Source organism: Fringilla coelebs (assembly GCF_963513975.1).
Source record: "Fringilla coelebs genome assembly, chromosome: 6".
Classification (NCBI taxonomy): Eukaryota; Metazoa; Chordata; class Aves; order Passeriformes; family Fringillidae; genus Fringilla; species Fringilla coelebs.
The window spans coordinates 58657385-58684691 of NC_140034.1; the positions used below are offsets into that span (position 1 = coordinate 58657385).

General features: G+C 37.7%; 1 protein-coding gene across 1 annotated transcript in view; it reads left to right on the plus strand.

Annotated features, from left to right (window-relative positions):
• The window catches only part of QSER1 (glutamine and serine rich 1), a 41548-nt gene extending 20408 nt beyond the window's left edge, over positions 1–21140 (plus strand). Inside the window, exons 4-13 of the mRNA XM_084208674.1 lie at positions 1179–4877; positions 7741–8036; positions 9061–9177; positions 9785–9918; positions 11213–11424; positions 12941–13078; positions 14290–14387; positions 18178–18330; positions 19407–19502; positions 20071–21140. Coding sequence (XP_084064800.1) covers positions 1179–4877; positions 7741–8036; positions 9061–9177; positions 9785–9918; positions 11213–11424; positions 12941–13078; positions 14290–14387; positions 18178–18330; positions 19407–19502; positions 20071–20211 — 5084 coding nt within the window. The 3' untranslated portion in view covers positions 20212–21140. The remainder of the gene's footprint in view (positions 1–1178; positions 4878–7740; positions 8037–9060; positions 9178–9784; positions 9919–11212; positions 11425–12940; positions 13079–14289; positions 14388–18177; positions 18331–19406; positions 19503–20070) is intronic.
• The last annotated feature ends 6167 nt before the right edge of the window (positions 21141–27307 follow it).

Consider the following 27307-nt stretch of genomic DNA (forward strand, 5'->3'; position numbering starts at 1 on the left):
TTTTTAACTGAAGTATTTGTTTCAAAACAAGCTTTATTTACTGAGAGTTTTTATTTGTTCTTGAATGATGCTAAGCTAAAAAGTGTTTTAAGTGTGCAAGAAGAATCTAAAAATGTCAAATCATTCCACTGATTTTAATTATTTCTGATCTGCATACCCTGGTAAATTTCCCAGAGGAAACTGATTCCTTTGCAAAAATTTTAAGCTTCTCTGGGAATAAGCTTGTCTTCTTCACTTTTCATGGTAGACTTTGGAAACAGTACACAAACTTCACCAGTATCTGCAAGTTACAGGGTGAAAAGCAAGGTGAATGAATACAGGGTTACAGGGTGAATGATATGGATCACTGCTCTAAGCCTCAAAGCTTGCAAGGGAATTTCATACTCCTGCTTCAACTGGAGTAGTGTATTCTGTTAAGAAATCTTGTTTAAGCCAGGGTGTCATACCAATGGCTGGATGCAAATAAGAAATATGCTTTTCATTTGGATAGTTGCTACTGCACCATGCAGATAATTGCTGTCTGAGGATATTTGGGACTCTCGCTTCAGAAAGCTTACAAATTATATTTACTGCTTGTACTGAAAGTCAAACTTCTCCTTTAAGAAAATGAATTGCAGAGTGTATAAACCATTAGCTATTTCACTGTATGCTCTGAAATGTTTCCCATAAAGTGAGTTATAAAATTATTGGTGAGGGTAACTTCAGGAGATGAGATTCCTTCTTAAGCTGTGTATGTATGACAACAGCTAAGGTGTAATTTAGCCTTTTTACTGTTTATTAAAGGTGGCCCGGGCTTTTTATCAGTTTACTATGATGTTCTTTTTAATCTGAAATAAAAACTAATAAAGAGCCTTCCATTTCAAAGCAGAATTAATCTTGTACAACTTTTTTAATCAACAATTTGCATCTTAAGGATATGAGGTTTTCCTCAGCAATTCACTGCAGGTATAGAGTTTGGCATTCCAAAAAAACCTTGCACTTCCATTTTTAAAGTTATCCATGATAGTGCCTCCCTATGTATGTTTGGGGTTTTTTTAGAGGGTGGTGATTCTAAAGAACATTGCATTTGTAAATGCTGTAAGAGCTTGCAGTTAAGTGACTTAGAGAAATGCAATGTTGTTACTTTTAAAGCTCTCTTATGCTCCTTTTTCCTCCTTGTTTGTTTTTGTTTTTTCCAGGTATGCATTCCTCGACAGCCACAGAACTATTTGTTACTGGAGCTTTGCCAACCTCTGGAACATTTCCACCAACCTCTGCTTTGTCAGCGTATCAGCATCCCAACACCTTCAGCAGCAGAAACTTTGCTACTACCCCTTCTCTTACTCTTCAAGATGCCACTTTCAGTGCTACATCCAATGGTCTCTTAAGTGCCCACGATCCTTTATTACAGATTAAAACATCCCAAGGCACTGTTCCAACCCCTTTGACATTCGAGCGCCTGGGCAGCTCCGTTCTGAGTACCAGTGTACCCCCCCAGTCATCAACATATCGTTCTGCTCAAGAATCTGCACCCCATCTTTTGCAGCCTCAGTTCAGTTTGTTGCCTTCGACCCTTGGAGGAGCCCAGCAGGTGTCTCAGGCCTACAGCACATCTGTCTTCACTGGTTCCACTGCTTCCATGGACAGAGCACTTCAGCGAGAATGTAGTGTTATTAAACACCACCAGCGGCCTTCGAGTACTCAGTCTGTCCAGCCTCAACTGACTGTTTCACAGCATTCCTTACACAGCTATTTAACAAGTACAAGTGGAGTTAACTTTCAGGATACATCTAGGCACTCAGCGTTATCCTGCAGTCCAGTTGGAGATGTTACTCAGGTGAGCAATGGAGCACCACAGCAGAAGACTTCTCAAGTCACAGTGGAACTTGCTCAGTCGTACACATCTGCAATTCCATCGCCCGGTTTTCCCTCTGCTTCCACTGCAAAAGTGAAAAACTGTTCCATGAAGCAGCCTCCAAGGTCAACAAAGACCCCCAAACCTCAGAGTGTAGCTCCCACTGTGCAGACACAAAGCTATGCCAAAACTGCGCAAAACCAGAGTTCTGTCATTACAGGCCAAGCACAGATCTATTCCACAGCACAGCTCCCCAGCCTCTTGTCGGTCAGTCAGTCCCAAAATTATGTTTCATGCCAGGCTCAGAATGTGCCACCTGTCAGCCACTCACAGGATTTCTCATCCAGTAAGGTTGAGAAGCTGCCCTCACTGTATAAAACATTGACTTTTTCTGGGCAATCACAAGCTATTACTTCTGACAGTCAGACTCTAAGTTACTCCTCAGAGGAACAGGTATTGACCTCGGTTCCAAATGAGAACTACTCTGGGCAAATGAGGGAACTCTCTTCAGTCAGCCAAGCTCAGAACTACTCTTCTAGTCACTCTCAGGGTTTATCTCCAGTTACCCAGTCCCAAGTTAATTTTTCATCTCAGTCACAAGTTTTAGCAGCTGTTAGTCCTTCAGAAAGCTATTCTTCAGGGCAGTCTTTAACATTAACGTCGCCTTCTCTTTCCTTTAATGCCTCTCCTCGGGTACAAACTCTTCCAGCCTCAAGCCCTAATCAAAGCTATATTTCTTTACATTCTTCTCAGAACTCTCAGTCACAAGAATCCTCCTCTCCACAGTCTCAAAAGTTTTTGCCATCTGTCCAGTCTCCTTTTGCATCCCCAGCTCACTCCCAGACGCTGCAGAACAACAGACCTTCCTCAGAAGCAAAGTCCTATGTTAAAAGGAAGTCTGACTCTAACTTGTACGCCTCGTCAAAACAGGAGGAGGAATTATCAATGCAGGACATGCAGGCATTGCAACAGCAAGCTACTCTTGAATCTTCCACTCAAAGCCTAACAGAGGAGGAGATCAATGCTCAGGATGCATCCTACAGGGTCTCAAAAGCAAATGACAGATACTCTCAAAGTGTAATCAGAAGCAACTCTCGTCTTGAAGATCAGGTTGTTGGACTTACTCTTCAAGGAACAAAAAAAGATGAAAGAATGGTCAGTTCTGTGGAACAGCTTCCCCAACACATTGGCCATATCAGCAGCCTAAGCCATGATATCAAAAAGTCAGCGAATTTAATGAGAACAACACAGGGAGCTGTGAGTGCTAAGGAGCTAAACCAGCAGCATTCCCTTATGCATAAGGTACATGACAGTAAAGCTCAAGAGCAGCAGGGCCAAGTCATTAGCACGCCACCGCAGGTGCAGCCTCATGCTTTAAGACATGGTCATCAGTTGTGCTTGCCCAGTGCACAGGTACTGCTGGAGCCAACCTGTGACTTGCAGATTCTTCACCAGTCAATCCTGCAGTCGGGTTTAGGACAAGCAAAGGCATCACCACAAGTGCAAAGAATACAGAGTCCTCAGCAGGTGGCACATCCATTCCTTCAGATGGATGGTCACATTGTTCAAAGTAATGGGGGTCATTCTCAGCAGCAGCTTCATAGTCAGAATTCAGAAGTAATGAAAATGGACATTTCTGAGTCTTCAAAAACACTACAGCAGCATTTGACAGCAAAAGATCATTTTACTCAGACAAATCAACATGATGCAAAAAATCAATTTGTTTCTCTCAGTTCGATATGCTTCCCAGAATCTATGCTTCTCAGCGATGAGAGGAATATACTGTCCAACATGGATGACATCTTAGCAGCAACAGCAGCAGCCTGTGGAGTGACACCATCTGACTTTGCCAAATCAGCCTCTAATGAAGAGGAAATCCAAACTGTTGAAAATAGCGAGGAGTCTAAAACGCAGTTCCGATCGTTGGATTCCAGACACGTGTCTTCTGTTTTCAGTGCCTCGCCTACTGTAGTTGGAAAGCCAGCAAGTAGAAATAATATTTCTCTGAATGGAGGCCAAATTACTCTAAATCTTACCCCAGTGTCAACAATACAGACAAAAGCTGTGAACCTGGATCAGCAGCACCTTGAAGCTTCTGATCAAACTGTGCCAGTAAGAATGACCTCTCCCACCCTTGGTCCTGGTCAGGAAGAGCAGGAGGCCGTTCGAGTGAAGAAACAATCTAGCATCAGTCACGAGTCTGAAGAAGATAATGATGCTTCTGTTGATGGTACACTGAATGCAAGGGAGACAGAGTTTGTTTCAAGTGGTAGGAGCCTAAGCGAGGAAAGTGCTGCTTCGGAGAATGATTTTAATGGGGGTGGTGATGATGGTACAGTAGCAGGTAACCAGTCAAAGGTTCCCTTGCAGCCGCTGTCTGTGCCCCAAAGCGCAGATGGAGCCATTAATAGAACTGAAGAAGAATGCCAAGATTTAACTCAAGGGAACCTTCAGAAGAAAAAAAGCAAAGGAAAAAGCCAAACCAAAAATGCTGCAGAAGATGACAGTGCAACTCAGAAACAGGTAAAGAGAAGCGGACAGTGTAAACGTCAAAATTCAAGAGGAAATGATGCATGTTTCACATACTCTTCTCCTGTTTCTGAAGGTTGTTATGATACTTACCAACATCAGGAAAGAATGAGGCAAAAAATTAAAGAAGTTGAAGAAAAACAGCCTGAAGTCAGAACAGGATTTATTGCATCTTTTTTAGACTTTTTAAAGTCTGGGCCTAGGCAACAGTTTTCCACTCCAGCTGTACGAATGCCAAACAGGACTAGGAGGCCAGTCACACAAATAGTTCGTGCCCCTTGCCTGCAGCCCTCTGCAAAGCCTCAGCCAGCAGCAGCAGCACCTGTGGTTGCTGAGGTCAGTGGAGAAAGTCCAAGCAAAAAAGCCGATGAGGAACTTAAGAAAAATTTAGAAACGCTGCCTTCATTTTCTTCTGATGAAGATGATTCTGTGGGTGGTAACCATGATCTTCAAAAGAGCATCTCTACTGCATTGTCAGCCCTGGATGAAACATCTGACAAAAAGATCAAATCAGGTAAAAGGGTTACTACAGGTGCATATGTTGAAGGAGATTTTTGTAGGTGATGGGACAAAAAAAAAAAGAATAATTTTATCTCTCTTCAGGTAAAGGTTTTGATTTGGTTTGGTTTTGACCACAGTTAAAGAGTTTTCTTCAAAAGGCGTGTTGACTATGGACTAAAATAGTGTTTTCCACAATTAGAAAATATGTAAATAAACTTTTTCATGCTACTTAAATAGGAGTAATGCCAAAAAGTTATTTTAGCCTGGAGTTGGAATAATGTGTGTGTTCTCTTCCATTCTAGCTTGAAACACTAAATATGATTTTCATCTGGGAACATAACGAAACATGTCAGAGGTTCTAAACCTATTTTTAAAAAAATCTAGCAAGAGAATATATTAATAATTGCCATCAGGGGTGATAAGTTCTTGCTAGGTAAACACACATTTTCTGTGACAATGAAGTTGCACTGGATATGCGTATGAAACAACTTTCGCTTTTGTAAACTCCACTATTTACTTCTTGTAAACTGCTACTCGTGGTCCAAGGTAGGAGTCATTTGAGCCATATTGATCAGGGGTGTTGAAGCTCCATGTGTGTTGATAGGTTGCTAATAAAAGAACAAAACCTGGGAAAGATTGGTTTGGGCAGGGAGGAGCAGGCAGCAACCACTGATCACAGTAGTAATTAGTTTTTCACACACTTTTCAGTTTCAGTTGTGTTATATCCATGCTGTACATCCATATTCAGAGCTGTTAACTGATAGTGCTTTATTTTGAAGTATTTTCAGCTTACAGAATGTTTTTGCCTGGACAGGTCTCTTCAGTAAAGATTTTTTTTTTCCCTCTGGTAAGCAATTAGAAACTATCCAGGCAATCATATAATTGTACTAATTCCAGAGAATTGTCTTCCAAAATAATCACAGGGAGAAAATGGAACATTTCTTTAACTCTTCTCAGGATTCAGAACCCATGACCCATAAGCTGATTCTTAACAAAAGAGAATGAAGTAATGATTTCCCTTTTTAGATTAAAGGAGAAAGGGAGAAATTTTTTTCTCTAGGTGTGACATAATTTACTGAAAAATATATAGCAAAATTAAACTTGAATTGTAATAATCACACCTAAGGTACTGGGAAATCATTGCAAAATACGTTGAGATGCTGAACAATGCTTTATCTTAATTACTATTCTGTTTTTTTCTGTGGCTACTTCTATGTAATTATGTTAAGTGCATGCATTTCAAAAAGGCTCTTACAGAGGATGAAGTTCTTTCTGTGTCTTCCAGTTGAATATATATTTCAAACAAGAAAGCACTGATTGTTTTTCTTACCAGAAAGCTGAAATCTGGACAGTGCCAAGGCATGAGCCTCTTGCTGAAGTTTGTGTAATTTTAGTAAGCCATTTCTGTGTACAATGTCCAAAGAAATGTTTTTTTTTTGTTGGGTGAGCATTTCCATTAGTGTTTTATTTGCAGTGATTTCTTTAATACTATTGTATCTTTTTTGTTATCCATAAGGATGTAATATTTATGTCACCAATTTCTTGAATTCACCTTCCTGTTTTGTGACACACGATATTGTTTGTACAAGATGCTTAACAATGACATCTTTCTTCCTTTCTTGCTGGTGTTTTACAGGTTTTCTGGTAATACCCTTTTCTGTCTGTTTTTGCAAATAAGTATAGACAGACAAATATTAAAACATAGTCTTTTGTTGATAGTATTAAGTAGTACATGTACCTTTATCTGCTGTTCTGACAAATATGTAAATATACCTGAGCAACTAATAATGGTGAGGCTAATTAAAGCTGTCAGAGCTCTCTCTCACTGAAGAAATAGAACATATTTGCAATAATGTGAGGTGATGTATCTGGAAGAACATATTTCACATTCCAAATTAACAATTTTATTGAATGGATTTATTGAATCTTCACTTAGGTATATAGCTTTTGTATTGACACATTAATTTGACATTTAACTCATTTGTTTGGAGTCACTTTTGTTAAAATATGTTACATTATCTCTTGTGTAATTTTTCAAGTGAAAAATCAATAATTAGCAGTGATTTGTAACAAAACTGTGAAGTGGTTTAAGTTTCCTAAGTGATATTAGTAATTGTGTTATAGTTAATATAACTTGATTTCTTTTAGATCAGCAAGTCAATGTTAAAACTAATACGCATAAAACATTGTAAAGTAATATCTAAAAAGGATTCTAATTTTTTTCAGGTGGGAAAGAATAATTTTGAAAGGTGGGACTTCTCTTTGGCTCTTTGGAATAGAGAAAGAAAGGAATGTTCTTTTCCCTTCTTTGTTTTGTATCATCAGTTCTCATTGCTCACCTCTGTTAATATTAAAAATCATTAGGCTATTGCTAAAGTTTTAATCGGGAACTTCCAGTTACATTATCACAAGATATAAATTGTAAATGTCCAAAAGTCACACAGAAAACGTTTTCATATTTCATGTGTATTTCTCTTTCTGCAATCCAATTTCAAAACATTTATCAGCAGATAACAAGATTCAGTGTTGTAACCTTTACTGCTGTATTTGCTTATTGTCACAAAGTACAGCAGTATTCCCTGGTGATCACGTCTGTAACTATCAAATTATTTTCCAAAGCATTCAGTTTTGTTAATTCCAGATGCTAACAGATGTAGCAGTTTAATACAAACAGAGGTATATTAGCTACAGTATTCTGGTTTTGTTTAAGATTTAGTCGTGGTCAAATACTGCTTCTATTTTAACTCCTAGAACAGGTGTTTTTCCTAGAATAGTTGCTTTTAATATAAATTGTAACAGAAAAGAAGAGAAACCTAGCTCCATATTACATTGCTAATCCTTGATAATTTAACTGAAATTTGGATTTTTTCCTTCAGAAACTGAAAAATTGACAGTTGTTACTGCTGCTGCCACCACCACCAGTGCTGTAGTAAAGCAGGAATCTCCACAGACAGCTGCTCCTGTAGGCAATGTGCAGGAGAAAATGAATCCAGCTGACCCCTTAAAAGTAGCTCAACAGGATGCTGTGACTTCAGAACAATTGGCAAAAATGCAGGAGACTGTTGCAATAGAAGGATGTACTGATGAGGAGAATATGGACAGTGAAGGAGAGGGGATGTACAGAGAACGTGATGAATTTGTAGTGAAGATTGAAGATATAGAGACACTAAAGGTAATCTGAATATTTGCTGGGGGGGAAACACAGCACAAAACCCCTGCATATGAATTTAGCCTCAAGGAACTACCAGAAGAGGAAAGGCTGCAGATTAGTTTTCTCTTTCTATTCTAATATTCCCTGATTGCTGCCAAAATGCCTTAAAGGTGTCTCTCTAGTGCAGATTACAAACGTGTTTTGAATGTACATGACCCATTTTATGCTACATACATAATAAAGTAAATCTGTGTGCTGGTAACCTCTGTTAGAACTTGGAATTACCTATTTTAATATTAAAAAGCATAAATTTTTCAAAAGCTCTTGACTACTTTTTTTTTTTAAGATAGAAGTAGACTTTCAAGTGAAACTTTGCAAAAGAACTTGAATGGAATTGGCTTCTGATTCTTTGTAAGAGGTTCTGTTTTGTATTTCAACAAGAAATTACTGCCATAAGCAACCGGTACAACTCTTCACATGAGTTTATGTGAATTTCCTTGTTGTCTTTGATTGTTTGGTTTGGTTTTGTTGCTTCACCATTTTAATTCTTCTGCATGTTGACCTTTCCTTTTGTTGCTATCATAGCCAGCAATGTTCTTACTGTTAGAAAACTTCTAATATTTTTGATTACTTGTCTCTGTGCTCATCCTCTTAAGGTGCAGTTTTAAATTAAGCAATGCTGCTTTGTCACAAAAGACAAGTGTTACCAGTTTGAAATATTCCCTTGTCACTTATAAAATGGATTAATGTATGTTAGGAGTTATTTTGAATTTTAAATTTGTTAGTTCAGGAGTCATGAAAAAGTAATCAGTGTTTGATTACATTTTCCAAAAGGTTTATTTGAGTTAGTACTTTGTAGGATCTACAGAAAATTCTCATTCAAGCTGATAATTACAAACTTGCGTTAATAACGACGGTGTTGGAATTTTAAATGATTTATTTGCATTTTATCCTTGGGTTACTTCCTCAAAAACATGATGCACAAACACGTTTCTGGAAGAAAAATAAGCACTGCTTTTAGCAAACAATTTGTATGTTCTTCCAGGTTGCTTTGCAGACAGGAAAAGAGCCTCCAGCTATCTGGAAAGTACAGAAGGCTTTATTGCAGAAGTTTGTTCCTGAAGTGCGTGATGGCCACAGAGAGTTTGCTGCTACTAACAGTGTGAGTCCTCAGAATTCCTTGGGAAGCCTCATGGGAGCTGCTTTCCTTCATGCCCAGCTAAGAGACTAAATAGAATGCCATTCTGGCACACATTCTTAGCAATCATCCTAGAGGGGAAAACCCCCTCCACATCAAACTCTCCCTAAAGACATCCGTGGACTGATTTTCTGCTTTCCAGCACGGGGTCTTTGATATCATTTTGATATCTTTTGTAAAGGAACAAGTTTTCCTGACCAGAATAAAATCAGTGGAAAAAAGCTTGTGAACCAACTGCTTTCTGCAATAGGAGTGATACAGAGAGGATACAGTTTTAACAGGCAGCCTTTTGCCAGGCAGATAATGCATTTGGGATAACACATGTGGAGAATAAAATAAAGGGAAAAAAAGAAGCCCAGAGTACCTCCCCTTACCTTATTTTCTTCAGTTTTTAGGGAAATCCAATAGAGAATTTTGTTTAAATTATAAATGCTGTAGAGTGGCTTGTTGTATTTAAACATGGAGGAGTTTAAACTGATTTTTTTCTTTAGTATTGAAATTTTTACTTGTTAAAACTGACAAATTTTACTTAACATTAAACACTTGTGGTTTGGGTTTTTTTTCCTTTTAGTATCTTGGGTACTTTGGGGATGCAAAGACAAAATACAAACGAGTGTATGTGAAGTTTGTTGAAAATGCAAACAAAAAGGAGTATGTCAGAGTATGCTCAAAAAAACCACGAATCAAGCCTGTGCAGTCAGCAAGGTATTTTGTTTCAATTTTTTTTTCATTTTGCCATATTGTTTTCATATTAAGAACACACTCGTTTAAATACACAGGAGTTATAACTTTCAAGTATATTAATTGTGCTTTAATATGGAAACTGAGAACTGTCTGGTTTGCTTTAAGAAATTCAATATAAATTACTGCCTTGTCTTCCTTACTCTATTCTGTTTCATAATCATTTATTTTGGAGGTGTTAGGGTTCTACGTGCTGTTTCTATGTCATCCTTTGCCCTACAAGCCTGCTAGTGTAATGATTTTAATTTTCTGTGTGTTGTTTTCTCATATCCTGTGGACTTTGCTAGTTAAGTAGTTTTTTCTGGGTTGCTTTAATGACCATTCTGTCCGGGTACATTGGAAGTACCATGCTTTCTTCACAAACCTGGCTAGTAAATTTAAAACCAGATGTTCATGACAGTGCTCTTTATTCAGGAAAACACTGGGGTTTTAAGTCTAGTTTGCTCTCAAAGAAAGCAGTGCCATCAGATAATCAATTTTATTAAATAATCCTGTTCTACTAAAAATAGCTGGGATTTTGATGCTCCTTTTTTCTTGGGCTGTGGAAGGCTGTTCCAGTACCTGTTCTTGCAGTGCTCTGAAGCAGCCCCCTCTTTTAACAAAACATGACTGTGATGAGCTCATTATGCTTCTGCTGTTCTCTCTGCTTTTCTTTCTGTTTGTACTGCATGTTGTATTTCTGGAGAAATCAGTCAGATCCCACCTCTGTGTGTGTTTCACTCAGCTCTATTAAGTGAGGTCTTTCAGCTTCCTCTTTTGGGGCAGACTTTCCATTGCTCTCATCCCTGTACTGTCTGTTGTCTCCATGCATTTTGGTTTGAAATCTCCATTTCTGACAGATGTCTAGAATTATTCTCAGTGTTCCAGAAGATGTACTGGCAATGTTTCTGCTGTACATATCTCTGCTTTCCCATCTTGACAAAACTCTAACACTTCCTGAGATTGTATTCCCTACCATGCTCTCAAAACTGTATTGTGTTATCAGTCCTAAAGTACAGAACTTTGTGTTTCTGGTATTAACATTCCTGTTTGTTTCCTGTTCTGAGGCATGGGAAGAGAAAGGTGGCGTTTGGTCAAGTATTATTTAAAAAATATAGTAGTATATAAAATGAGTACAACCTAATACCCAGTTACAGTGAAATACATGTATCTAATCAGTGGGGAGTATATTCTGGTTAAATAAGATTATAGCTATTTTATTACTGGCAAAACTTGCATGGTAATTATATTCATAATCATTCTCCTCATAATATTGCAGAACTATTCACTGCAAGCCTAGTAATAGCAACATCAAACCTCCTGATCCACCAACACCAAAACCAGCAGCAACAAAAGTCTCTTCTGTGAAACCCAAAGCTAAACAGCCAAAGGTAAAGGCTGAACCACCACCAAAGAAAAGGAAAAAGTGGAAAGAAGAATTTTCATCTTCCCAGTCTGATTCTTCACCTGAGGCCCAGAGTGAAGAAGATGGTGAGTGAGATACCATTGCTAGCACCTAGGCTCTTTTGAACTTAACTGAGAAGAGTATTATAAAATTACATTGTTTGATCTTGCACATTTTTTTGTACAAGCCTCAGAAAGAAAATATAAAATCCAACAGTGCCTTGCAAAATGAGTTTCTTAAAACTTTTCAGTCACTGTTGGTGTTTAAGCAAATGTGTACAATTGAATTTATTTCAAATATAGTTTATCTACATGAGTACGTATTTTACCACTTGCTGTCTGTGATGGGTACAATTGTAGAAGGAGAAGCCAATTTTTTTTTTAATACATCTTAAGAATGAGATTCTTCATTAGTTTTCCATTGCAACTGAATGTCATGTCTAAAATAACATTCCTGTAGTGTTTGCCTGCATGCAGATGTGGGCACAATTCAGATGCTGCTGTTGTTTTTTCAGAACCCAAGGAGAAAAAGCAGTTACTTTTTGGCTTGTCTGAATCCCAGCTGTTCAAATGTAGCCTGCTGAGCAGATTTGCTATTAAGACATTGATAGAACATTGAGATTCAATGTTTGCCGGAGCTCTCCAGAAAAAAAAGGGATTTCTGAAGTTTACAATGTTGATAGGGGTTACCTGTGCTAGCAGATTTACAGTGCATTTTGCAGGCTTCTATTTCCTGTATGTTTGAAACAAAGCTGTGTGTTGCTCATACTTTATTATTGCTGCATTTCTAAACCATCCTGGTGACTTTTAAATCTAGATACAATATCACTGGTGTACTGGCACACTGTCTCTGTGAGGACAACACCTTTGAAATCATTTTCAAGCAGATTTGCCCAAGTAATCTGGTGATTATGGTCATCCCTGAGGGAGTTTAACAGCCTTTCTGGCTGAATCACTGCAAAACCCTGGTGTCATGGAACATATAAAAAGCTTCAGAATGCTTCCTAGTACTGATGTGCATCTTAAAATTGCTGTCTATCAAAAAATAAAAGCTTCCTCAGAGTAAGCAAAAGTATGCCTATATCTCTTCACTGATCCTTTTCTTTTACTTTTTTTTTTTTTTTTTTTGGTGAGTTTAAAAATGAGGAGGTGTGATTGACTTCAGTGGTATGCAGGCTTCTAGGTGACATCATTAGTACTCAGAAATTCTTTTTCCTGTTGGATTACTTTAAATTTTGCAGTTTTGGGGGGTACTTGCCTTGACGTGAAAATTAGGGCACTTAGGGTGCTTCATTGACTGAAGTTATAAATTATCCTGTTTCTTCTGAACTTTCACCTACACTAATAGGAAAATGTTTTAATTCCTTAAAGTATAATTGAAATGCTGCTAGTTAAAAATGGAACCATTTGTGCCATATTTGGTGTCTGCCCCTGTTTTTGACATGTAAGTAGTTTATTGCAATAGACTGCACTGAATTTTCATCTCTTGGGGTACCAGTAGGGGTCACTTGTGTTTTAAGAGAGAAGCTTCCAGTTTTGAAAAACACAAGTGTTTTTAGGATATTGAAGGGAAAGAAATCATTCTATGCTGTTGACTTTTCAGAGGTTGTACCTCCAGCTCCACTTGTTACTCGTTTTTTGAATACAAGAGCTATGAAAGAGACTTTCAAGAGCTACATGGAGTTGCTTGTGAGCATTGCCTTGGATCCAGACACAATGCAAGCCTTGGAAAAGAGCAATGGTACAGTATGTTTAACATTTGTGTGTTCTTACTAGACTTTAAGGTTATCAATCAGTAAAGCAAGTGTTCTTTCAAAAAAACCCCACAAATATAACAAAATTCGAGTTGCACAACTTCATCTGAAGAATCTACACATTATGTGTGTATATATATATATTTTTGCATTATCTCTTTGAACAGTCAAAGTAACTTGGAAATATTGTTTTATCTTCTTTGCTGCATTAGAATTTTGCTGTGAATGTCAGAATTCAGCTATTTATTCCTACAGTTACTGAACTTCAAACCTTAGCAAATATTTATTTAAAATTAGAGTTTCAAGTCTGTTTGCTTTCTTATGAAGAAATAGGCATGCAACTATAAGTAGATATAATTCCTCCTACTATTAAAAATTCAGCTTTTTAAACTCTGAAATCTTGAAATCCTGATCAAAGAAAATTATATTAATGCACACTTTTTCTTTGAAAACAAAATACTTGGATTTGTTTATCCTGGTAAACTCCAGGGTACAAGTCAAAACTCCTGTTTCTCAAAATTTAGTAAAACACATTCAAAGATAAAGGTTCCAAAAGATAAATCCTTTCATGTATTATTTAGTTGCAAGCTGTTGTTTTGTACTATATTCTGTTTGCCTGTGTTTAAAAAAATCTTTTTTAGCCTCTCCTCTGCTGCCTCTCTTGATTTGAGTGTGCATCAATGCACATTTATCTCAAGATTTCAGACCCATGCATTATGTCAGTAGTCCCACTAAAATCAAAGTAATTGACTTTATAAATAAAATGCTCCATACTGAGCTGTAAATTTTCAATCCTGGCCACATGCCTATGTTCAGCTGTATATTGTTCAATTCACAGTGGTTTATCAGATAACTTTTATCAGTATGCACTTTCCTCAATTTTTTTTTTTTTGTTATAAATGCCAGCAGGGCCATTTCTTAAAAATGGAATAACAAATATCAAAACCACCTACCTGTCTTCATAAAACTGCCAGCTGTTTTACACAGAAGAGGATTATCTAGGAATTGGTGTAAAATTCTCTCTAATATTTATGCTGTGTATTGCTCTATCATATTTGAAATCAGATTATGTGCCAATTGCTTTATTTTTTGCTTTCCACATTGTATATTAATGGGTCAAAGTATAGAATGAATATGAACTTCATTATTGGGCATCTCTTAATAATCAACTGCTGTGGGTTTTTCGTGTGTCTTTTAGATGAGCTGCTTTTGCCTCACATGAGAAAGATTGATGGAATGCTGAATGACAACAGGAAAAGGCTGCTGTCCAAATTGCGCTTGGATCACGCTTTCAAGGTACTCTCAAATTTTAGGCTTTGAAAAGTGGTGTTCTGGGTAAATCACTGAATTCATACATGCAGGCACAGCTTAAAACTCATTTGGAACAGAAGTGAATGTGCATTTGAAAGAGATTCTATAAATTTCATGCTTGTATGTGGCATTTGGAGAACGTTTTGGGCTGGATGAGCTCATACTGCAGAGGTGAAGTTCTAGTTTTACTCGCCATGCTTTCTGGTTGGTTCTCAAGCATTTTTTCCTTTAAGCTTTTCAAGTTTGCCAAAAGAAAATCTGTTTCCTGTCCTTCTAGAGCTTTTGGTTAAGTGATTGTATTGCCTAAAAATAAACTTTTACATGAAATAGCTATGCTGTGGAGCAGATGTCTGAACCTCTTTGAAGTAGAGAACATGATCAGAGGAGTTTAAAACCAGGACAGAGGGATGCAAGAACAACTCATTTGTGTGCTCTTTCATGTATCTTCAGCATGGAAGGTTGAGAAAAGTGTGGATAACAAGCCCATATTACAGCAGCTTTGGCGTGGTAATAAAAAAACAGGTCTGGATGTGGCCAGGGAAGAGAGAAGCCCTACCATCCCACCCACCCTCCAAGCAACAATGCAGAGCTTTGGTGTGGTAATAAAAAAACAGGTCTGGATGTGGCCAGGGAAGAGAGAAGCCCTACCATCCCACCCACCCTCCAAGCAACAATGCAGAGCTTGCAAGTGCAGGAGGAAGGTGATTTTCAGTCATGTAGGTTAAAAAGATCAGTTCCAACTGTTAACCCAGCACTGCCAAGTCCACCACTAAACCCTGCCCCAAAGTGCCACCACATCTGGTGCACGTGTTTCAGAGACTTCCAGGGATGGTGACTCCACCACTTCCCTGGGCAGCCTGTTCTAGTACTTCATAACCCTCGTGGTGAAGAAATCTTTTGTAATACCCACTCTAAATCTCCCATTTCCTCTTGTCCTGCTGCTTGGGAATGAGACACCCTTTTGTCAGTATCTGTAATCAGACTGATGATTTGTTCTTGTAGCAGTTTTGAGGCCAACAACAGGAAAGCAGGCCTGGCTATGAACACCAGCACCAAACTTGTTCTTTGCCTCAGTTTCCTGTCCCCCTTTCCTCTGTACTGTCCCACAGCACAGAGACACTTGGAGAATGAGTGCTGTTCTTTGTACTGCTGTGAGCTTATATCTGAGAACTAGGTGAGGAGGGAGATAAAAACAGACTTGAAAGTTCTGCTCTTTTCCATCATGAAACGTTTTTCCCCATTCCATGTCTGGTAAATTCTGTGGGACATAAGGTGGCTTTGTTTCAGGAAGGAGACTACCATCAACCAGAGAAACAGCTGCAATTCATATGATTCTTGAATTTTTTTAATGTTAGTTATGGTGTTTTCCCAACAGCTGAACAATTTGTACCTCATTGAACAGAATTGCTTATGGCTTCTTCCTTACAGTAAAAAGGCCTGGGGAGGGCTGTGTAATTTCAAATCCACAGAGCCTCAGAGGGGTAGCATGTGCTAACCCTCCATTTCTGTTTTTCTGTTGTGCTAAGAATTTTGTGTTAATAGTTATTTAATATAGATGCCACTTTTTGGCCTGTCTGTACAGAGAAGATAGACCAGCTAAGGGAAGATACAAATTTGTAGAATTTCAGTTACATTCACAGTACACAAAAAGTGAGAGATAGTTACACTTGATTTTTTTCCCAGTTTAAGGGGGAAAAGCTACTATAATTCTCTGTAATACCAACATGAACTCCAACATGTAATTAAGCTGGAGTTCATAGTGAATACAATAGCTTTGCTGTGTGTTCACTTAGCAGCAGATTGTGTCATATCTCTGAAGTTAACTTCAGACTGAATTCCATCATACCATCTGCAAGATGTTAATGGAGTCAATGGATGTAAGGAAGGGATCTGCTTGTGATGTCATCTGCAGGACAGAAAACCTTTTCTGTTTTTCTTCTGATGTGACAATGCCAACCTGTGCCATCCTTGGGTCAATGTCTTGGATAAAAATGAAATGTCTATTTGTATCATAAGAGTGCTTGTGTTGGTTAGGAAAATGTGTTTGATGCCCTTTAAGATACAAAAGGTTTCTGTTCCACCTTTAATGAAATAATCAGTTCAGATATTAGAGTTGAATGAGGCACTGAAGAAAGCAGTAAGTTAAAAGTATCATTTGTCATTTAGTGATACCATTCAGTTTGAATGTTTTTACTGTTTTGCATTGATAGACATGGATGAATTTAATACTGTTTTTCCACTGGATACAGTTAATATGTTAGCACTGTATCACAAACCAAAGCAGACACTGAAGTTAGCAGTCAGTGTTTGGTAGTTTTGCCTGTAACATTTTTTGTTCTACCAGTTCATTGCATCCTTTGTGTAATAGTTGTTACAAACAAAATTATTTACTATTACTGTTGCTGTAGTTGAAGATCAGTAAGTGAACCGTCTCAGCTGAAATGTGTAAACTTCATTTGAAGATAATTATGTGGCATTTGGAGAACATTCTGGGATTTTCATCCAGAAGATGCAGTAATCACTAGTATTTACTTCTTCATTCCAGTTCACATTTGTCTGGTGTAGGTCAGTGGTGTGGCCATGGAACTGTTCTTGTTCTTAGAAATTCTCCAGAGGAGGCCAGAAGTGGCCAGAGCCCCTTGACTCTCCAAATCGGCCTTGAGGAAGGCTATTATAGTGGATAGCAAAACTAAATAATTCAAACCTGTGTAAGTTGTTCCACTTTGGAAGTATTGCAAGGAAGACTGGATATGGACAGATTGGCTGGTCAAGGTTCCTGCTACTACTGTGCAAGAGATTTAATAGCTGTTTACTGAGAGGTTTGCTTAATACAGTAAAAAATGGCTGGTATAGATAAAGACCTAATAAATTATAGGCAGGGGAGGTGGTTGTAGTCAGGTACTGTTTATTAAAAGAAAATATAAAAATGGAGTCAAGCTCATATTTTAACCCAATAGTCCCAGTAAGGTCCTTAAGCTGCATTGATTCATTTTTCCATATGTGTATTTTTCTGCCTCATAGTGGAGTGTAATACAAAGATGTATGCTTATTTAATGTGAAACATATTTTTCAGGGCCAGATTATGTAGCATAGCAGGCCTATTTCAAAGCAGCTGCTAACATAATGCTGTATTTGTTCAACAAAATTGTATTCAAATTTACTCATGCAAATAATGTAGAATTGAAGCTGACAGAAATGCAGTTCACTCTCATGAGTTAAAATGTCTTCAACTTGTACTTTTTTGAACCAGCCTTCTACTTCACTGTGCATAAGCTTTTCTGCCTTACAGATCTGATGATATGCAATTAGTTTGTAATTTGCAAAATCTGGGACAAAACCTATGAAGATATTTAGGCATCCAATCCCCACGTGCCTGACTATGCATGAAATACTTAGAGATCTTCAAGTAACTTAGCCTTAGAAATTCTTGGGTAGAAATGGAATGGAAAGCAATTTAGAACTTAAAAATTGCCCTGTGGAGCTTTCCTTCCCCACTCTGTTTCTAGTGAGAGAATCACAGATGTTAATCTGACATACAGTGAAAGGATCTGCTGGTCTTGAAAAATTTCAGTAGTCAAGAGCGGGTAGTCATGCTTTCTAAACCAGACTTGGTTGTATAATCTGATAAAGACACTTTATCAGGTCTTTGTGGAAGAATACATTTTTTCCTAATAGGCTGCACTCTAATCTTTCCAAAGAAGAAAGGCCAATTTATCACCATGTGGCCATTCTTGATTTTTTTCATAATCCTTTGTCTTTATGTGCTCTGTTGAAGAACGCTTTGGAAAACTTTCCTGAACTGACAGTGGTCACTCGGGATTCCAAGACGAAGTGTGGAGGGACATCTGTGTCTAAGATCAAAATGAATGGTAAAGCTTACAACAAGAAAACACTGAGGGCTTCTAAATCAACCACTAAATCAGCACAGGTGAGTGTTCACTGGGTTTGTTACTGCCACCATCTGACCTGTGCTGTGATAACCATGCTTATATAAAACACTGCTTCATGTGTTAGCTGCTTTGTTTGGTTGATCAAAATATAAAATCTTTGAGAGAGGTGCTTTTTCTAAGGGAATGTTAAAACCCAACATTTAAAGGAGTACATTAAATCATTATTATAACTCTTATGTGAAGCATGATTTGTTAGCTTCCTGGGCTGTTGCTGGAGCAGCAACAATTTGCCTTCACCATTGCTGCTGTAGATGATAATAATAAGTCATATTATAATAATAACATATATAATAATCATAATAACAGTTTCTTACACTTGCTGCAAAGTAAATGATACAATGGCTTCTAGATCAAAAATTTAATAAAATTAGTGTTAACCCTGTAAAATCTGAGATCAGATAATACTTCTTAAAAATTGAGCTCTATCTTGTCCCATTCCTCATTTTCAATGGTGGAATGAAGCTGTGTATCTTAAATAAAAAATAAAATAAAATAAACAACTACATGGAAGAAATTTGGGAAGCACATATTGTTTATTTCTATAGAATTCCTGTGGAACACTAACTAGATTTGGCTTGCTTAGCTTCATCTCCGTGCAGTAAATAGTGGCTTGACAAATGACCTGTACATATAGCTCACACTCATATTTCTTGCCAAATTAACCTAATTTTTAGGTAAGCACAAATCAGCTTTCTCAAGCACAAAGTCTATGTCTTTTGCAGTGACAGCCATCAATCTGGTAGAATAATGGTTAAACTGTGGTAGTTCTTGGAGGACTTCTTGAGAAGGGGGTGTCTTACCCATTTTGGGTTTGCGGTGCATTCAGGATGACTGAAAGCATTCTCACACCTGATTTTGATAAAAAAGCATGGGAAGTGGAGATAGGAGATAATTATGATATAAGGGGAATCACAGTTTGCCAGGTATGTCACAATAATGATTTGAATCAAGCACTCAATTTCTGAATTTCTGAAAATTGTTTACAGAAGAAAATGTCTGTCATGTCTCCTGGTAAATAACGTGAATTTTCCTAAAATAATTGTTCTTTTTGCAGGAGTTTACAGTAGATCCAGAAAAAATACAGTTGTATTCTTTGTATCACTCACTCCATCATTACAAATATCACATATATCTAACGTGTAAAGAAGAGGTAAGTATTGCTCTCATTCTTTGCATTCATTGAGGGAATTGAGTCCAGCATGAGAGGTTGTTCTCTCATTCTTGGTAAATGAGTATGGATTGAGGCCTCCTATTTTAATTAATTCTTTATGGCAAGCAAAGGCTTCACAGACCACTTGAGTTGCCCCTAATGGGAGCTGCTGCTTAGAACATTCAGATGTGAGGCTTGCAAGGTTTGTGGGATTTCCTGAAGTGTTCTTCTTTGTTTGTTATCCAAAATAAACAAAACAAATGTTATCAGTCTATTTAACTCCCTGGATCTAAAAGGTTTTTTTTGGTCTTAGAATGCAATGTCTTTATTTCTTCTGCAAATCCTTGCTGGAAATATTTCAGGTAGCAGAAATACAAGAGTTGAGCTCTGGCTTAGTTGTTAAGAAATGCATTTTGGGGGGCATTACCCTTGTTTTTGAAACTCAAAGATTTTCTGGCAGAGAAGGTTCATATTTAACTGCAGACTTTTATAAAAATGAAAATTCTCCAATTCTGGCAGCCTAATGTGTGTGTGCATCTCTCTCCCCCTCCTTCTCTTTTTTAAATAGATTTCTTCTGTTCAGAAGACGAGTGCAGATCTAGGCCAGGAAGAGATCGTGCAGCTGTGCATGAAAAACATAAAATGGGTGGAGGATCTTTTTGAAAAGTTTGGTGAACTCTTGAATCGTGTCCAGCAGAAATGCTCCTAACAGAGATGTGTCCCAAATCCCACATTTTTCTACGGCACTAACCTGATGGAACAGAAAGCTCAGAGAGGGGCTCTGATTTCTTTCACAATGCCAGACTGCATTCTTGTTCGTAGCCATTTTTATTTCTCTTTATGGAACTCTGTGCCTTGGCTCGTGCTAAGGAAAAGTGATGCTGCCAAGGAAATCAGTCCTTTGGAGATGGAACTAAACATAAACCTAACCACATTTTTAACCTGAAGAGTTATTTTCGATTTTGTAAACTATTGGATAACTTAGTTTTATTTTCAGAAATGTTTTTGACAAGTGATGAAGCATGCACTACATATACTTTTTTCTTTTTTATTGCTCAACAGATAACAACACTTAAAATACTACAGATTTTTTCATCCCTGACTAAGTGAGAGAAAAGTCAGCGTTGGGGAGAACTAATTTTTACATGTCTGGCCACCAAATTTAGAGTTTTGTACATTTTGTGAACAGAGCTGGAGTGACATCAGTTTCTGCATACGTATATTGCCATCATAAAATCCAGAAATTTCATTATGCTTTATGGACTCCTTTTACTATTGTCATGTTTGGGAGACCGAACATGGAGTTGGTGCAATCCTATGACTGCTTTTGTGTCAAATTATATTGTAATGAAAGACAATGACCTTAACTATTTTCCCTGTTTTGAAGAAAAAAATATTTTCCTTTATACTGTGTTTTTTTTTTTCTTTTGGAAAAAAAAAAATCAATTGTACATTTTATCTCACTAATAGTTGTATTTTTCACAGAGGAAATATTGTGGTTAAAATTGTTACATGTATCTTTGTAATACACTTTCCATTGTTTTCAGTAAATCCTATTCATTTATATGTTGATTTTATATTGTAAACTATGTATCTCGAGGTAACCCTTTTGTTTATACAGGTTTGCTTCAGTGTTAACCAGAATAATGCATAATGCATACTAGACTAGTTTTGCTTTAAGTGTAGTTGTGTTAGACACTGCAATTATTTTCTGGTATGTGAAAATAAATTTCTTACTAAACTAGCACTTGATTAACTGAGAGTTTAAATGAAGAGCTACTACACTTTATCTTGGTCAACAAAGATTGTTGATTGAAAATAGACTATATGCAGTGTTAAACACAGCTTACATAATTGTTTGTAGAACTGGCAGTTGCAGAGCTGTTCTCTTTTTGGTGCCTTTCAAGTCTTCAGACATCTTTGTAGCTTTTCTCCCCCCTCCAGGTTGTTAACACTTAGTAGTGCCACTAGTCACACTCAGACAATGAATGTAATGGGCTCTGATCAGGAGAACATTTTCTTTAAATTTGCCAATAGAATGCCTTACTGAGTCATTCAGAATGGAGATGTACTCTACTGGCTTCCTAAAAAAAAAAAGTCATGTTGGTCTTTTTTCAGAAAATGTCAAAAAAAAAAAAACTTCATTCCTTTATCCTTTTACTGCCACTTAGTGCCTTAATTTCAGCCAAGAGAGCAGGGTTCACTATTCATTGGCCAAATGAAGTAATGTTCATTGCCATGTGACCTTTCCCCCATGTTTTGATCCTATTTAGTTGTTAAATATTCATTAGACGGTAGAACTATAAAGAGTTTAATGAATAGATGTGAAAATGAAATTATTTGATCTTGAGTAAGCAAATAGAGGTTTGAATATTAAAGTATGTACAGAATTTTAGCTGATTAGATTTAGAACCTTGTAGGATGTTTACCATATTTCCAAAGCTTTTCACCTTAAAAAGCAATAATTCTCCTTTACAATTTGTGTGCAGACTACGATGAACAGAAATGGGTATGTGCCCTGGCCTTTTTAAAAGCCTCTTCCTCTTGGTTTTGCTTTAAAAAGGGAGGTCACTGTCGTGTTAATGACACGTTGTGCTACTGCTATGTCTGCCATTATCAAGGAGAGGAGGTGGGTTTGGGGTTAGGCAGAATGCTCAGATAGAGCAACCATGGAGCTAATTAATTCCCACGGTGAAAAGAGGGGTAGCTGTGGGGGTAAGGGATTTCTATGGTTTCAGTCCTGTGAGTTTAGAGGGTGAAACCAAACAGCAGAGTTACCAGCCTTGGCAGCAATCAGACAAAATGATTTTAATGTAAATGTGCACACTGGAGTAGAAACGTGCCTGGTACACTCTTCAATCACGAGTGGGCATTCCCAAATTTCCATCCCCTACTGGGATGGCTGGCAGAGGCTGGAGGTTCATGACAGGGAGTTACTTGCCCAGGCAGAGTTCTGTGGTCACGTTACAGTTTGGGAATTCCTAGTCTGTGGTTTTAAAAATCATGAGGATACAGACTGAGGGAACGATGGAAGCAGTTCCTTGATGGTGTAGTAAAGAGCTGGTCAGACTTTATCTCTCTCACACCCCTACCTAATGAAGCAGAGAGTTGAGAGAGTTCTCTGTGCTTTCTAGAAGATTACCACTACTGTGTACTTACTCTGGATTTTCTAATCTAGAAGTAGCTTTAGAAAGCTGCTTTCAGTCCTTGGAAGCTGAAAAAAAAAAAAGAAGCTTTTGGAGTAGCTTGTCCCTATTAAAAAGGAAGTAATTTTAGCAACAACCATTCTAAGAAAAAAGGGGGGTGGGGGGGCCAGGATGCTCTGCACTGCCATAGAAAGTGACCTGGCTTATTTTTGGCTGCTTTGTTCCCAAGGCCAGTTAAACAAGCCTTGTGCCTGTAGAAGACAGGAAAAACTTGTCTTGAATAAAAGTAATTGCCCCAGACTAATAAAGATTAAAATAATGGAGCTTCCATCTTTGTCTTGGGGTGCAGAAATGGTGGCCGGATTGTTAATTTACCAAACCAGAATAAGTAAAACCATGAAACTCTTGAGTGTGTTGAAGGGTCATAAATCAAAGCAAAGCTTTGTTAGTAGGATTGAACAGGTTTTTTTATACTGAAGCAAACTTAATGAAAAAGTCAATGTACAAATTACTTTTTTTGCACAAATACTTTGTTTTGTTGCATTTTAGATAATGAAGTCTGCACCCACACCTCAGATTTTTTTCCCCTTGGAGTAACAATGAGGTCTTCATCCCTTAATATGACCGTGGAAATTGAGCACTGATTTGACTGCAAGATAAGATGCACTGGGAAAGAACAAAGCCCTCCTTAGACTATAAATTAGCAGAACAGGAATGAAACAAATGGCATAATCAGTTATTTGGCTTTTTATTCCACTATTCTTTCCTTTAGTGTGGCATCCCAATTTACACTGGGTTTGGTTTTATTCAAATACAACATTGCTCTTAAAGGCAGGTTTGCTTTGAGATGCTACTCCTAAAGTTTTGCTAGCAAAAAATCAGACACAAATTGGATTGAGAAATTGTTTCTGAAAACAGCTAAGGACTTTGGGGTCTTTGAGGTTCTGTGGCATGTAATGTATTCATATATTGTCAAAATGAAATACTACTTTTTAAAAAGTCAGATCTTACAGGCTGTCTTCCAAGTAAATGATTCCCATAGGAAATATATTTTAAATATTATTTAAATATTTACTACTATTTAAAACAATTTTAAAGCAGGAAAGCTAATACTGTGGTCACAAAATGTCAGTGTGTCATCAACCATTTCTTATTTTGTTGCCAGCACTTGACATTTGGTCTCTCTTACCCTATTATGAAGCTGTGCATTTCACAGTGCACATTCTGCCATATTCTATTATTTAAGCTAATATTAACATGTCATTGGTAATAAATGCATGTTTTTCTGCATATCTGTTCTACATATGGCAAAAATGAAGCTAGGGCTAATTAAGAGACACTATGCATTCTTAGTCCAGATTTTCAGGTGGTCCATAATACAATGTATGGAAATGTGAAAAAGGACAGTTTTGTACCATTCATGATGTTATTAACTAAACCCATTAAAGTGAAAACACTTTTTAAACAAAAACCTTACAATGCTTAGTCATTTGTTATTAAAATAATAAGTCTCAAAAAGTTAAGATTGTTGGAAACGAATTGGCAATTTGGAATTTTTCCTATATTTTCTGCTTGCAACATCAAGAAACACAGTTCTACAGTTGGGGTTTTTTTTTCATTATGTTGCCTGAGCTGAGCATGTCTGGTTGATCTGGATTTTTTTAGTTCTGGGTTCTAAATGTTCTGAATTAATTTGTACAATACAGCTGCCAGATCTTCAACTGCTGTGGTGAGTGAGGAGCCAGACTGTTGGGGCAAGAGAGAATCTGCTGCTGTGATTCAGGTGGGGTTTACCTGAACTTCGTGCTTTTCATTTGTTCTCTTTCTTGCTGGACTAGAATGTCATCTCTGTGTGCCTTAGGTGAAGAAAAGGTGCTCCACAGAGTTTTGGGATTTTTACTCCCGCCAGCCACAAGGAATTACCCTGGATATTCTTAGCACTGTTTTTCCCTCACACAGAGGGCTGAACCCCCATACCATGGTGTGGATATTGTCCATAAGATCCAAAGCAGCCTTTCTCTGAGCAAGTTGTTTGCAGAAAAAGGAGGTTCTGGAGGCTGGAATTTTTTTTTTTTAATGGCCCTCTGTATAAGCTTCTTCCCAAACCAAGATGAATATAAAATGAGTCATTTTCCCATGAAATTGATTGTTGTTTTCTCCAAAAAATACTTTAGGACGCAGGTAGGCAAAGAATGTCCTGTTGCTATCCTGAAGATATCAATGCTGTGTTTCAGAGAGAGCTTTTGATTTCTGAAGGGGTTTATTTTTTAAAGAAGAAGAAGCTGAATGCACACAGCTTTTTAAAAGAGGAAAGCAGCTCCTACTATCAGCAGCTCGTGGGTAAGTATCTTAGGCAATCAAAATTTCTTGCTCTGCATTAGCTATTTGCCTTTTCCATAGATAACCTAATAAATCTTTGTTTCATTTCTAGAAACTGAAGAAGAGAAAACTATTAAAGTTATTTTCATTTGATTTCTTACGAGAATACAGCACTAAATACAGAGAACAAGCTTTTGATAAAGGAGAAAAATAAATGGTGAGTCAGGGAAAACACCAAAAAACATTTCAGGGCTGTACTCTCTCATTTGTCCTGAGTATGTCTTGGGTTCTTGCTTTTAAAAGTTCCACGGCATTTTCTTTTCTTTTTGTGTGTGCTTAATTTTGGTTGCTTTTGTTGGGGTTCTTTTAGCTACCTGATGCCCAAAGGGTAGAGGGAAGCAGCAGAGCCCATGAGCAGGACTGAAGGAGCAGCTAAGGTCCTTCATTTTCGTTTTTAGTTCAATTTATGAATAAATGAAGTCTTTATTTACATGTGTTATTTGAAATTGTAAACTATATAATTGGGAATACATTTTGTAGTCTTCTCAGACTCCCAGAACACGTGACAGAAAGATCTTTTAAATAAAATTATGTTGGTTTGCATCGTCCTTTCCTTTCTAACTGTGGTGGCTGCTAGTGTGATTTGTCTGTGCATTATTTATGTATCAGATATTTTTGCTGTGGCAACGGAAGGTAAATGATATGATAATTGAATAAAAGCTGGAGCATCAATGTTTTATTATGTGGTTAGGTCAAATGAGCAGCTTGTTCAAAGCTCTGGGAGAATGAGAATTTAGAGCACTTCCCTAAGTAAAGCTGCTTTGTTGGCTTCTGAAACCTCTCAGATTTTTGTTGTTGGTCAGAATGTTGGTCAGAAATTCCTGTCCCTACAGCTTTCCTAACAAACAGCAGTAAGGGAACACTTATTTGTTTCAGGGCAGCATCTAGCAACTTTCTTTAGAGGCAGTTTGACCACAGTCAATGGACTTTGCACTGAAGGAGTTGAAGAAAGTGTTCACATGTTCTGTGAGAATCCAAGTGTTGCTATTCTGGAACCAGCTGCCTTAAATAAACCCCAGATACCAGGTAACAAGAAATGCTCAGCCAGGGACTGTCACTTTCTCTTTGACATGAACTGTACAAGTTCCCTTTGAGTTTAGTGGGGTAATAAAATTCTGCAGGATGCTTCTGAGGACATTTTCCTATCCTAAACCATGGGTCTGGCAAAATATGGCATAATTGAGTTAGCTGGCCTCAGCACATTGTACAGTAATATAAAAGGTGAATTATAGATTCCTGCTTGTAACATACATAAACAATAAGCCTGATTCTCTGCCCTAGAGCATATAGGATATGCAGCTGTTTTCTAAGAAAATTAAAACAAATGGTCAAAATCAGGAATTCAGTTTTGCTCAGCAAATCCATTTAGAGTTCTCACTTTTCTCCCCCCTCACCCATTAGCTCCTGCTATCCCATTAAGCTGGTGCCACCAGTGAGTGCTTGTGGGATTAGGCCTTTTTCTGACCCAGAGATGGGGCAACTGAGAGGTGTTTTAAAAACTTTTATTCCATTTTCAGCCTCATGTGAAGGGTGAAACCATACAAATGTTATCATTCACACCATCACAATCAGAAATTACCTATTTCCTAATTAAAATACATCATAAGTGTTTCTTAACTTACCAACTTTTACTACACCATGCTATAAATACCTTAAAACCAATCATCTAAAATTATCTCTCCTAAGTCCCACTACAATACATAAAGATGTAGTTTCATAATTCTATTTCTCTAAAATATCTAATCTTATTTATAAAACAATTCTTTAAAACTTGTTTCTAGTTCCATTTCTCTCTCAACAATGCCTATCCTATTCCATAACGTTTCTAAGTCAGCATTTCTTATCTCGAAGTTTACATACAATACATACTATGTAAACCTTCTGTCAAACTTGAAGAATTCTCTACAATTTTACAAGAGCTCACTGGGGAGGAGGAATATGGAACTTGTCCCACAGTGAAGGTACCACCTCACCGTGCTTCAGGTGAGGTGGATATCACTGCTCCCTCTGGCTCTGCACAGCTATGAACTGGTGAGAGCTGCTCCCCTAATTCTGAACTCATCCAAAGCCCCTTCCAGTAGTGTCCCGGGTTAACGTTTTGTGATGCAAAATAGCGGAGTTAACACTGGTCAGTAAGGAAATGGCCCCTCCCAGCTGGGCACAGAGTGACTCCTGCCGCCTGAATTATTCACAGTGTCTGATTGCCCTTCTGGCTGAGCAGGTTTCTGGCGTGCAGAGGACACTGAGCCTTCACTGTTCTGAGGGGACTCTTTGCATACT